The following is a 14,549-nucleotide window of genomic DNA, read 5'->3' on the forward strand; positions in this document are numbered from 1 at the left end:
ACCGCAGATTCTCCGTCCGCGTTGAGCTTGCGAAAACTCCTTAATGTTTGACAAACCTGGCAATTGCTATTGCTAGTCTTTTGACATGCTGCAAATGCATGATGCTAAGCTGGTAATGTTATAAACCTTTTTTTCTACCACAATATTGAAGGAAAAAAATTGGATCACTTCCCGGGGACACAAACAACAGTGGTTGAGTGGTTGATTTTGTTGCCCCCTGTAGCTGATAATGGTCACATCGTGAGATTCCTTGCTCCACTTTGACAAACTTTCAAGTGTGCATCACGTTTGTGCTACAGTGTGTACATCATACACATACTTAGAATTTCAAAATGTACCTTATGGCCCGGTCCCACTGGCCGATGGACACAAAACGTATGCATAAAGGACACAGCGGACGAGCGAAATTTCGAGGATGGCTCCATCCGTTTTCATCCGCTCCAGAAATGGACAAAATTTGCGAAAATTTGCGAAAACAGAACGGAAAATAACGGACGTGGGTAGTATGTAGCGGAGATGTTAAACGGATGTTCATCGGAAGCCTAGAGGATGAAAGCGGATGGAAGTGGACGACAGCTTTGAATACTTTATATACGAGATGCATACGCTTACATCCTTTCTATTTCCGTGCTACTAACGATGTATAGACGTTCCATGTACCTTATCTTTCCTCCCTATTTCCATTTTCAGCTGCAGCGGAAGTGAGTTGCGAGGATGCCCAGAGGATGCAGAGAGGATACAGCGGACGTTTAACGGATGATAACGGACATATTAGCCCGAATTCACAAAGGAGGTTTGTCGACAAACCTTGGTTTTCGTACGTCATATGACGCGTTTTTACGCGTTTTTTACAAACCTGGTTTGTAAAGAACAAAAGGAGGTTTGGCGAAACAAAAGGAGGTTTGAGCTCAAACCTTGCTTTGTGAATTCGGGCCATAAGGTTTGTTGCTCGTATTTGTTGCCGATTTACATCGTACACGGCGGAAGTTCATCCGTTCTAAAAGTTTTGTGCAGCTCAAAATTTTTTGCGCGGATGAAATTACAGTGGACGGATGCTCGATGGATAGAGCGTATGGAACACGTATGCAATGAGTACATAACGGATGTATAGCGTTTTCCAACGGATGGCAAGATTTTTTTACGTCTTACATCCTCTTTGCATCCGTAAGTGCAGTGGGACCGGGCCTTTAAGCAAGTATTTTATCGAAGCCCCAAATTACATCCTGAGCAAGTATTTTGGGGAGGTTTTCCTACTCTTAACAAGTATGTCATTTATCATTAATTTTAGAAAATGTCTATACCCTAAACTACCCTAAAAGTTTTCTGTAGACAATTGTGGCATTTTCCAGATTAACAATTTAACGGTGTAATCGGCGTGCTGGTTTAACACTCAAATAGTGCTCCTTTTAATCACGTCATCTTGTGTGTATGGTTTTATGAATTATGTACCCTTTTAATTAACGTAACCGATGTGTGATTTAAACACCTTTTTTTTCAAAAGTGTGGTTTTTTTTTTTTACAACCTAAATGTGTTTTTGTACGCGCATGATGTACAAGCTGGAACATTACCCCCCCCCCCCGGGAAAAATTTCCATTTGTTACTTTAGGATTGTATGTTTGAGTCATTATGACAACCGGTACCTTATGTAACTTTTATCGTTCTATCATTTGATCCTACCATTCCTTATGTTAGTCTTTGTTTTTTATCTTTTATCTTCTCTTCTATCTTACCATTATCTTTTCTTTAACATTTTTTTCTTTCTGTCTTTCCTTATGTTATTCTTTGTTTCTCCCTTCTTTTACCTTCTTTTATATTATTCTTTGTTTTTATCATTCTCTGCTTTTTCCTTCTACCACCTTCTCTTATGTAATTCTTTGTTTTGTTTATCATTCTATCACTTTCTCTCTCTGTCTTTCCTCATGTCATTCTTTGTTTCGTCCTTCTATCACTATCTCTTATGTTATTCTTTGTTTTAATCATTTTATCACTTTCGCTTTCTGCATTAGAACATTTCTGAACATCGCTTAATCAAGCCATTTTTGTTTCGTTTGAAGCAGCAATGGAAAGATTATCATATCACAATTTTATTTTGATTTGGGACAAAAGAATATATTTTAAATCTCGCACAAGTAATAAGAAACGTCGGTTGAGCCACTGACCGGACGATGTACTACACTCGGAGACAAACGCCTGAAAATATCGGTCGGTGGACACACATGCTTGCCCCATTATTTCACGTGAATGTTTTGTGTCTGTTATTTTGGTGTCAAATAATCCTTCTAATTCTTTAATTTTCAGTTTCAATTTCAAATTGACATTTATTTTCTTCCATTCAATTTGACAACATATTTGACATCTGTTCAAACAATACGTTTTAAAGGTAGTAAGATAAATATATTTTAAGAACTTGTATTACAAGGAAGGAGGCGCGAATCCCAGTAAGCATAGCTTGTATAATTGGGTACATCCGAATATACAAATACATAATATACATTATAAATAAAAGAAAGGAAATAAGGGATAGGCAAGGAGGAGAAGAGCTTTGAGAAAAAGAAAGAAAGAGGACTGCAACATAGTAGCAATGGAGTGTATGGCATGCATAAACAACATAATGGCAAGAAGGTGTAATGTGGAAACATTTGTATGCATTTTAATAGGTTAATAATACTGGAAACAGGTTTTTTGTTATTAATTGAACAGGTGGGGCAGAGTAAAGGCTCAGTCCTAGCCATCAGGTAAGAATTGGACATGATTCTGTATGGGTATTGATATAGCATTACATTTTTAGAGTTTTAGAAGACCAAGATTAATTTTTGATATGTTTTAACAAGTGTTTTTGAGATTATCAGGATTTATAATAATAACAATCATATTCATTGTTTGGCGAATCAAAATACAGAGGAAACAGAGAATAAAACAAATACAACACAAGAAGTAGAAGATATCGGGATGTAAAGTCTACTGGGAAAGTTAAGTCTATCATTCTCGCATCACTTTTAACAGAAATTGAAAGGTAGCGTGAGCAACAACTCTCAACCCTCTTCCACATTGTCATGGTAAACCGCATTGGACACTAAGGCGACATATCAAAACCTATACCTTGAAATTAAAAAGAAAAGAAGAAAAACACGTCAAAGGCAGTACATCAATCCTAATTCGTTCACTTCACCGACTCACCATTTCACAATGCACCCAATCGAAAAGATTAATTCCAATATAGAAGATTGATTGATCGATTTTTAGTCGCCAAGCTTCCAACGTACAATATGCAAGAATAACAGATCAAGAAATAAGTCAGCTTAAACAGGATAACCCACGAAAGCTCGAGAGCTTATTTCCAGTGGGGTCCCCGACAGACATGTACAACATAAATAACTTTAAATAGTCATATTTGATTATGATGATGATGATGATGATGAACAGCATTTGTATGGCGCCATATATCTGTTTAAAAAACATTCAAATGCGCGAGTTCCTCCAATAAAATTAGCATTTAAATGTCTGAAGGAAGATGTGAGTTTTGAGTGAAGCTTTGAAGTTTTACAGACAGATAAGAAAAAAAACTTATTTAAGATAATAATGATGATAATGATAATATCAACATTAGACTGATGATAGAAATGATAATAAGTACAAGAAGAAAAGGAAGAAGGACAAGATGAAAAAGAGGGAAAAAATGATGTATATGTAAAAATTATATAACGTACAAAAACACAAGTATATACAAAATGAAACAGTATGAACCGGCAGAAGAATAACAATTTCAATCATATAACATGTCATTCGCTTATCTCTGACTCTCAAGTGTTAGGTTTCCTTTAATTTCCTCTTAAAATGAGCAAAGTTGCTATTTCTTTTATAGCATTGAGAAGGGAATTCAATGTTCTATGGCATAGTATATAATAAAAACGAATTTCCAATACTACCTACTCTTTCTGGTAAGTTAAAGTTGAATCGGCTATTTTCTTGTATTATAATCATATAAGTCAGAAAGAAGATCGAAGTTGGATTGAATATAATAATTCGACCTAGTGTTATATATTTTATGCACTTGATGCAATACGAGTTGTTTAAATCTTTGGTTGACTTCAATAAAACCAGCTTCGCTGTAGCCAACATGAGTTCTTAGACCAAAACAGCTGATGAATCATACCATTTTGTTTTGTATAATTTGCAATTTCTTTTAATAATAATAATAATACATAACATTTATTAGGCGCTTAATACTGATGTTTCTAAGCGCACAGTGTTCTGATTAAGAGAAGACTATAACCCGTAGAATTAAATTAGAAGAAAAAGCAAAAATACAAAAGTAACATAGATAAGGTAAGAAAAACAGTGGCAATCAACCGAATAAAGACAAATATGGTGCGCACCTCCATTGACCGACGCACAACTGCAATTTACAATTTGAAAAGATAGGTTTTGAGTAGAGATTTGAATTGAGATACAGAGGGGGCGCAGTGAATAAAGGCGGGCAGTTTGTTCCAGAGAGCGGGGGCAATAACTGAAAAGGCGCGGTCACCATACCGGGTGTTAGTGCGGGGTCCAGGTGTTAACAGTAATGTGGAAGATGAACGAAGTGTTCGTGACGACGTACGGGAACGTAAGGATATGAGATCGGAAAGGTAAGAGGGGGCTAAGCCATTGATAACTTTGTAGCACAGGAGAAGAATTTTGAAGGATATGCGGTGGTGAATTTTAAGCCAATGTAGTGAGTTCAATATTGGAGTTATGTGCTCTGATTTACGCGAGAGAGTCACAAGCCGAGCAGCGCTATTCTGTACCCTTTGAAGTGGGACTAGATGTGACTGAGGGAGGCCAGAAAGAGAAGAATTACAGTAATCGATATGGGTCGAGACAAAAGCATGGACTAATTTTGAAGTTGTGGGTCGGTCAAGTAGCCTCCTGATTCTACTGATCTTATATATACCAAAGGAAGCAGACTTACAAATATTACTAATGTGTTGTTTGAAAGTAAGATTGCTGTCAATATTTAAACCAAGGTCACGCACAGAAGCATTTTTTGATCTGACTTGTTTATGTTATTATACCATGCAGGTTTGGCATAGTCAAATAAACATTGAATAAGAGCAAAACAGAATGTACGCCTTGCTTTTAAATCCATACAACTTTGATATATGTACAAAACTTTCAGACGAGAATTTGCTGATTCTACTAAAGACAAAAATGAGATGGCGCTAGCCAACTCAATGCCTATAAGTACTTCACATATTCTTTTCTCTTGATTACTTGATTATTGTGTGTCTCTTTGAATTCAAATGAATTTTTTAGAACTACTTTTAGAACAAAAAATGCTTCCTGTTTTTCCCACGTGTAAACATATTGCTCCGTTTAGTCTCATTTCACAACGCCCCCTATCGTCAGAGTCAGCAGCCTAACATGTTAGCCTATGGACGTTTTTTTCACAAAAAAAAAATCGTTAAAAATTTATTTTTTGTTTAAACGAAAAGCACATCCACCCCGACGTACGTTATCACTAGCTCTTTCATTAGAGCCCTCATGTCTCATTGACTTTTGAAAGTTCACCCACCGTAATTTTTCAAAATAGGTTGCAAGCTCGCCATTGCCTATAACAAGTCGAACTTTGGACTCAGTCTGCCAAGCGGTTGTAAGATTATAGGTCAAGCACACGAAGGATAAGAAGCATGAATTATCAATTACCACTTCTGCTATGTTCATTATGTCCATTTCATCCAACCCTCTACCGTAATTTTTCCATTTAGTAAAAGCAAACGTTTAGCCGAGGTAAGCAAAAAAATGAATATTCATGACACACCATGGACTATTCGGTTATTAACAGAGGGGTGCAATCGGCCATCACGTCAAACTCCCCTAATTGCCACATCATTTCATAGCATTATATAGTTTGGTATGTTTCTTTTACTCACTAATAAATTATTAAATATCAATGATGGTTTAAATATATGTAAAAGAAATTTTAGTTGATATTTATTAACAAAGTAATTTATATTTAGCAAAGAAATCTCACATACAAAATTAATATTAAGTGTCGTCTACTACGCCGATTGTTGCCTGCTTCGTTTAAGGCACATATTTATCGTTTGGAATGTAAGGTATACAAGGGAGATTTGTATTTTCCTGCGGTACAACGTATAGCAGGAAAATGTTGTATATGCGGATCCTTTTAATGATTACGAAATGGAAGTGGCGAGACGCCACGATTCCTTTGGTTTGAATAACTTAGGTAGGTGAAAGTTATTGTATTGAGAAGGAAAGGAATGTTCACACCCAATGGCGCGATGGACTGTACTTATAGCGAAGAAGAAGAAGAATGTATAATTCGCGCCATTGCACGCGAACACATCACACCCAATGGCATACACCCGGTACCCTGCAACACAGTGGAACATTCTAAGAAATTGAAAATTTATCTACAAAATAGACCTCTTGAATCATCTGAGACGTAACTTACCCTATTCTGATGACTTTAATGAATTTTTAGATAACAATGGCTGCGTTTCCATCCAAAAATAAAACTAGTTTGCAATTAGTCCATTTCTCGATAATTTCACAAAATATATTTGCCGCCGCATTCAATATGACGTAATTGACAGCTGATTGGCTAGTTTGGTAGTGACATCGAACGAGCTATGATTGTGCTTCAGTGATCCAGCGAGCGAAAATGAGCCAATCGGAGCAATATGTTTGTGTGTGGGTGTGCGCGTGTGGGTGTGTGTGCGTGTGTGTGTGCGTGTGTGTGTGTGTGTGTGTGTGTGTTGTGTCTGCTATATTTTACCTCTTTTTTTGGCTGCTGCAACTCTCATCCACCGTGCACAAATTGCTTTAGTTTTCGCATGGTTGGATTAGTGGTCTGTTCTCATTCACTACTCTGGCGTAGTCCTGGTCCAGTTACTAAAAAGTCGAGAGGGCGCTTGCATCAGGGGGGGGGGGGTGGCACATGAATGAAATTAGAATCAAACAGGCCACTTAAAGGCGAGGGTACCGGTGGTGGGAATTCCTTGTGGTTCTTTCCCCGCCCTTTTCACCCTCTCTGTTTCCTCTTCTTTTTGTCCCTCTTTTTCTTCACATTTAGCCTTTCCTTTATTATTACACTATTTACTGACTTTATCGGTGTAAGGTTAGGTTCATTTATCAATTTTCTTTTACATGAGAAACGAAGAAAAATAGATATATCGATACAGAATTAGTCATAATTATAATGAAATATTATATCACATGTGATATTTCGAATATGATAGAAATAGAAACAGGGGATAAAGTGAATGTTTTTGTTATAAAAGTGAAAGATTACTATCGTTTGTTAATACGTAAAAAGTCAAAAGAACCAAATATCATTTACTTTTGGAATTTCTTTTTAGATTTGGATAGTTACTTTGTTAGGAAGGATGTAATTTTATTTGAATTAAAGCAAATTCGTAATAATAAAGTTAAACAATTTAATTTCAAGATGATTCATAGGTTTATTGCCTCAAAAGAAAACTTATATAAATGGCAAATTGTTAATAATAATTTATGCAACTCTTTTGACAAGTTGACTCAACTTTTTATTTCATGTTATATTGCAAGGATGTGACTTTGTTTTTGAAAATAATATGTAATTTGATATTTAAATATATTCCAAATAGACCAGAAGATAATAGTTGTAGGTAAGGATATTGGAAACAAGAAATATTAACTTCTGAATATTATTTTTAAATTATGCGCAATATGCAATTTATAAATGTTACGTTAAGAAGATTGTTAATGGTTCTGTTTATTACCCACATACTTTGTTTTTTTAATTCATGTCGTTGCTAAGATTTTTTTAAAGATGTGAATGTGTTAGCAAAGAAAATAATACTAAGCTGGAAGAATTGTTGAATATACTTTAAATATTTAGCCTATGTTATGTTTCACTCAATCATTGAGTTATTAATGTACATATGTATTACTATTATGGAAATAAAAACCTCGCTTGAGGATAAGAGGGGAAAAAATAATGACATGTTATATGTTTGAGCTTTGAAAGGACAGATCCGTCAGAATGTATAACATTTCAACCAATAAGATGTCGAAACATCATTTTCTGTTATATGTGATGAAGAAAATGTGTTGCTTGAAATTTATATTCCTTTGCTTCCTCAACACTTGAAGAATGTTTTTCTCTGATGCATCTTAACACAAGTAGTGCGAACGGGAATTTCGACCAGTTTAAGGGCCTGGTGGATAGAAATAACATAAATGCATCTGTTGTAGGGCTTACGATAAACATGAATTTCTGACGAGTTCGTATTACAATATGCTCGGTTATGATTTAATAGTCAATAATCGTCCAAACAAAATAGAGGAGGAGCAGCTATATATGCTTCACAGAGATTTGATTATGTTGAAAGATCTGTTTCGAATTGTATGGATGGGTTTATTGAGTCTTTGGTCATTGAAATAGACATGCATCGAAGTAGGGACATATTGTGGGCGTTACATACAGACCCCCTCAATTTTATCAGAAAGATTTTTTGACAAACCTCCAACATGTATTATCGAATCCCGCTTTGGGAAAAAAAACAATGCTTTATTATAGAGGACTTCACCATCAACTTCTTAGAAGTCTTTTAATCGGGTTCATTTGTCGCTCTCATTTAATGTCCAACACGAATAACTGACAGAGCTGCAACACTTATCGACAGTATCTTTACAAACACCCTACCCTTACCAGAATCTGCCATCCTACTTTTTGACATAACAGATCACTTTCCGATTATAGCGTGATCGCCCTGGAAATATAATAACAATTTCGTTCCACGTCCTGAAGTTAAAGATCGTAATCTAAATAATTACAAGTTAAATGAGCTTAGAGATGGTCTCGGCACAGACTGGTCAGACGTGGATGATGCTTTCAATCCACTCGTGAAAATATTGTTATATCACTGCGATCATTGCGTCCCAATAACATCGGGTTAAGTATGTTGCCTATAAAAAAATATTCTCGCCTCAGTATTAAGAAGAAACCAAAAGAAAAATAATTATTTTGAGCAATTTCGAGTCAACAAACACGATTTGAAAAAAAAAGTGGAGAATTATAATTGATGTCTTAAATAAAAAATGAAGAAAAATCCACTACTCAAAAAAAATTATTTTTATAATAAAATCATAGAAGTTCCTGACACAATTTCACAACGTTTTAATTCATATTTTATAAGTTTAGGCAAAGATTTGGCAACCACTACTGACCCTAAATGAGAAATGTGTTCATGTATGGATTAACAATATAATTCAATGTATTGCTGATCAATTGTTGCATATTTTAAAGTTATCATTATGTACTTGAAGATTACCAAAGTCTATGAGAAAATGGCAAAATTTAAGAAAAAAGGTTTCGTACAAAAAATCAATTATTATGGACCTTTCTCTTTGCTAACTTCTTTCTTAAAAATTCTGAAAAAAGGCTATTTTCATGAGAGTGTCAACATTTCTTAAGGAGCACTGTGTCCTCTGTAATACACATTCGGTTTTAGAGAGAAGCATAGTTCTTCCCATGCTATATTAACTTCGATTTTAAAGGTTACTACAGCTATGGATGACCAATCACAAACCATCGGTATTTTGGGGGACTTTTCCAAGGCATTCGTCACTATTACCAATGATATCCTCATATATAAACTCTCACAATAGGGTAGTTAAAAACCTATTTAGTTTTCCAGAAAGCAGTTTGTTACAATCGATGGTTGTTATTCTTCAAAAAAAAAATTGTACGTTTTGAGTGCCACAAGCATATACGACTTGTGTAAATACGTGCGAATTCGCAGGCGCTGCGGACTGGCTGCAAGGGTCAATTCTCGGACCGTTATTACTGATTTTCCCAAATCTTTAGATACTAAGAAATTTACCTGTTATCCTTTCCATAGATGACTCAAACTTATTTTACAGCAATAGGGATCCAAATGTATTGCTATTGACGTTAAATAATTAATTAAGTGAAGTTACTAATTGGATCAAATCGAACAAACTCTCATAGAACTTGGAAAAAAAATTCTTGCCTGGGGGAACTCCTCCAAAGCTCAAATGAAGAGAATTGTATTACTATGAAAATGGCACTTTGAATCCTTAACAACACTGGACACTTTGCTCCTACTGATAAACTTTTTTATGAAGCTTATATTCTGGAAAATTCTGACTTATATCTCTTTGACCTACGTCAATTCATGTATCAGCTAAATTCAAATAAATTACCTGAATTATCCGATATCATAATTCAAGAAACCAACAACACCATAATTATCTCATTCATATCACTCACCGAGAATGAGAACAGTGTCAGCATTATTTTCTTTTCCTTCTCTTTACTGAACCCAAGTTTTTGAATTCTCGAGAGCAAACTTTGGCGAATTGCTCCCATTTTGTGCTCATTTAAACGGTACCTGAAAAGATGGTTTTTGCAAAATTCAACTTTGCCTACATATTTATTGAATAAAGTAAGCATTCATTCAAATTTTGTGAAACACGACTAAAGATATAAATGCTGAAGTCTGAAATATTTAATAGATTCAATTGACAATCTTTCAAGAACAACTAATGGTAAAACATTTCATACAAATATGCCCTGCCCATTTACATATAACGTCATACTAAAGGATGGCAGTAAAGGTACCCGAAGAATTCACATATTGCACATTGAAACCATTATCGAGTAATAGTTATTACTATTATCACCATTACTCTCTATTCACCAATGATGATTATCGAACATCAATTTTCATCAAATTGTGATTTTCAATTTTCACTGACAACTAAGATTCATGTTCGGCTATTATTAATTAGAATAGCCACAAAGTGTAGGATAAGATTCAAATTCTTCCCTGTCTATTGATGGACAATACAAATATCGTAGCAACACGTATCATAATGTATACGCAAGTATATATTTAAAAAATCCCACTTACAAGCGTCTTCAGTACCCTTTAAAGATAAAGCTGAGTTCTGGTCATCCCATTGCATTGTGAAAGGAAAGGTGTGGAATGGATCAGAAAAGTTGATCATAATAGCATGTAAGTATTGTTGTGAACTGCAAAGTTCTGGAGTCATCAGAATCATAATAAATTGGTAAAGTAACAAGCACTGTACACAGAAAGATATATATATGAGACTACACAAATGGTGTCAGGGCTACTAACCTTGATTTCCTTATCTTTTTATGCTCATTACTCAGCCAGTATACACTTTCAACCAAAATTGCTTAGCAAATGATATTCATTTCTAATCTTGAACATTCAGTGTAAGTTTCGTTTGATTATGTGAGAATTAATTTTCTTTACTTTTTTTCACCAGAACTCACCTTTATCTTTAATGTACACTTACAAGTTCGGAGAGCGGGTAGATCAGACAATTCTGGGAATTTTTATTACTCTTTTCCGAGAAGCACATAACATTCCTGGGATGTAAATAAACGTTCTATAAATCATTGTAACGTCCTCAAGATTTAAAAATATAGGGGATAGCACATACAAATCTATTTTATAATAGTTTTTCCTGAACTATGCTAAACAAATGCATACTTTTTATACATATATTAGATTTGGAATGAACATTATGTAAACACACATTCAACAATTTCCAATACCGAAGACTTTTGAACTACATATGAACACCAGTGCACAATTGGCAAAATGAGCTTTTATAAGAATAGTTTAAAACTGTTGATCCAGAATCAAAGAAAAGGAGATGACAAAATGAAAGTGAAGATCCCCTTTGTGCAATTATCTTGAGAGAATATGTAATTACAACTGTTTCGAACTTGGCAATCAGCTTTGGGTATACCAAGGATGTATTACAGCTGGAGTTACAGCTAAGCAATTACCTTTGATGTTGATTCGAAGTATATAATGTCGTTTCCGTCTACATCGGCGGCTTGGAACATCCTGGATTTAAGAATCTAAGCATTTGCAATGCTTTCCTGGGTAAATACATCTCTATCATTACTAAATAATGGTTGAATCCTAGAATATCCATTACAAAATGTACACGAAGGTGATTGTCGCAATCTTTGTGTTAAGTAAACCGTGCATCAAATACTACATTCTATACCACTTTAGCGTGATCGATGTTTGGTCGGTGTGAACAAAGAGAGGTATAGATCGAGAAAGAAAGAAGTCGATGGAATACAAGTACAACTATACTGGTAGTGCACGATACTTGTATGCCTTTACCACACAACCTGATATAAATCTGTTGTCATGAACAGGATATCTATATGTTCACATTCACCGGACTATCAAGATTGAACATTTTCATCAATGGGCCACAGAAAACGGAACATATTGCCTGTCGATACGTCTTGTTGCCAAAACCGTAGACGAACGGATTAATGGCTACAGTGCTGAAGACAGCTGCATGTATAAAACCATAGGCCAATGGACTTACAAAACTATTGAAGGATCGATTGAGGATGAATACCACAAAAGGTAACCAGCAGATGGCGAAGCTGATGACGATGACGAAGAGGAGCACAGCAGACTTGACCTCGCGTTTCCACATTCGGCGATTCTTCTCGGCGGCAGCTCCGGCTACAGAGGGATCACCCGATTCGCATTGGGGTCGGATTACGGTAAGATCAGCAACAGCACGAATATGGCGACGCACAACCTGAAAGATGCGAATGTATATAATGATCATGACGGGAATAGGCAAAAGCAAGTTGGCAAACACGAAAGAGACGTAGCGGCGATTTGGAATAACTGAGCTAATTCTACAACCGTTGGCCACATCAGAAATGTTTCCTTTGAAGCCCATTGGCGTGGCAATAGGGATGAACATACCCACAAATACTGCGTAAATGAAGATGACCAAAATGACAGTCCCGATACGGCGTTGAGTCAGCATAGTCGGTGCTCGTAGAGGCTTGCAAATCGAAATATAGCGCTCCACTGTCAGAGCCAGGACGTTTAATGTAAAGCACAGCCCACACAAAATGCTAATCGACATTGAAATGATACACGCCGGGTTATTATCGATGATGAAAATGTCCACCAATATTTGAATCGGATAATAGACGCAGGAGGTAACTTCACCGACGACAAACGTCGCCATAGTAAACCAATTCCCCGTCGCTCGGACCTCGTGCCGGCAGAGATAAGTGATTATCATCACGATGTTTCCAAGCGTGCCAATAATTGCTATCATAGTGTTTATTGCGATCGTAGTTGTGATATGCGAATTCATAATTTTTTGATCTAGCACTGAAGTAGTATATACCAAAAAATAAAAACTAAGTTTCACTTTCAGAACTTCTAATTTGAGGGCTTCTGGTGTACCTTTCCCGGCAGCATTAACAAAAATTATCGGTGCATGATCGCCTATTCATTCATTATTTGAGCATCAGTATATTTATCTTGGCTATTTGTATGTGTCATGAAACTGACCAGTGTTGATTTCCTAAATCACTGAAGCAAAAATAAAGTGCGTGTGCACTCAGGAGCGTGAATAGTTTGAGCGTGTTTGGATGTGGGGTGTCTGTGAGTGTGCGTGCGCATGCACGGTCACGGTATGCGTGCGGTTTTATGCGGTGTCGTGTTCAAATCACTAAGGTCCTTGATTGTTGAAGATGACAGTGACACAGACTCTCTATATTTTCTCTACGCTGATAGTTTGCCAGTGGACAGTTTTAAACACAACTATGCTCTCAGTGGGAAAGAAATTAGAGAAAAGAGAAAAATCTAATTTTATAACTATGTCTTGAACAAAAACACCTCGACTTTCCTCATTTTAAGGCAGAAAGTTATATTAAGGATTATCCAGCCTCTTATGGTTGCAGTATAGTCCTTAGTCCTTGTTGCTTGTTATAATATCTGGTTATCTATTATTAGTATGTTGTTGTAGTTTTTTTAGCAGAGATTGTTACAATTAAGTTACAACTTCACTTTGTTATACATATATTTATTTTAATCTTGCAGTTACAGGTACAGCTTAGAGTTAGATTGCTATAGGCCTTCTGTTATCAATTTTACAGATACAGGTTAAATGTTACAGTTAAATTATACATACGTAGTATAGTTTAGTTTGTTACATTCTTTAGTATTTGTACGATTTGTTGTTATTATACTTATCATGTTCATGCTCCGGCTATTTTCCCTATCTATATGTAACATATGTTTTATGGACCTCTGCCTTGTGCAGCGGAGTCTAAAATAAAGTTCTGAATTGAAATTGAAAATTCTGAAAAAGAGTGGAGGTCAAGATGAATTCTGTTAATAAAAAATGCATTAGGACAATTTGAAACATTGCTTGATCAAGAAACGTTTGTTTAGTTTGAAGCAGCGATGGAAAGAATATCATATCCTGATAATAAATTTGATGTCGAGCCTAAAAATATATTTTTTGAATCTTGCAAAAGGCATTTGAAACGTCGGCTGAGCCACTGACCGCACGATGTACTTCACTCGGAGACGAACACCCGAAAAAGAAATCGGTCTTCATCCACACATGCTGGCCTCATTATTTCACGGGTGACTTTTTTGTTGCAGACTTCTGCTGTACTGCAAGGTGTTTAAACGCTTGATTGAAAATTCGA

General features: G+C 35.8%; 1 protein-coding gene across 1 annotated transcript; it reads right to left on the bottom strand.

The window, feature by feature from the left end:
* Nucleotides 1-12,229: 12,229 nt before the first annotated feature.
* LOC764612 (trace amine-associated receptor 4-like) lies at nucleotides 12,230-12,862 on the bottom strand. The gene has a single exon (XM_001201007.2). The coding sequence runs from the start codon at nucleotides 12,860-12,862 to the stop codon at nucleotides 12,230-12,232; it is 633 nt and encodes a 210-aa protein (XP_001201007.2).
* Nucleotides 12,863-14,549: the final 1,687 nt, after the last annotated feature.

The sequence above is a fragment of the Strongylocentrotus purpuratus genome, unplaced genomic scaffold, assembly GCF_000002235.5.
Source record: "Strongylocentrotus purpuratus isolate Spur 01 unplaced genomic scaffold, Spur_5.0 spur5_scaffold_15, whole genome shotgun sequence".
NCBI classification, from domain to species: domain Eukaryota; kingdom Metazoa; phylum Echinodermata; class Echinoidea; order Camarodonta; family Strongylocentrotidae; genus Strongylocentrotus; species Strongylocentrotus purpuratus.

What these genes read in the sequence shown, in the direction of transcription:
- LOC764612 (XM_001201007.2), bottom strand. Translation starts at nt 12,862, where the DNA reads ATGCTGACTCAACGCCGTATCGGGACTGTCATTTTGGTCATCTTCATT.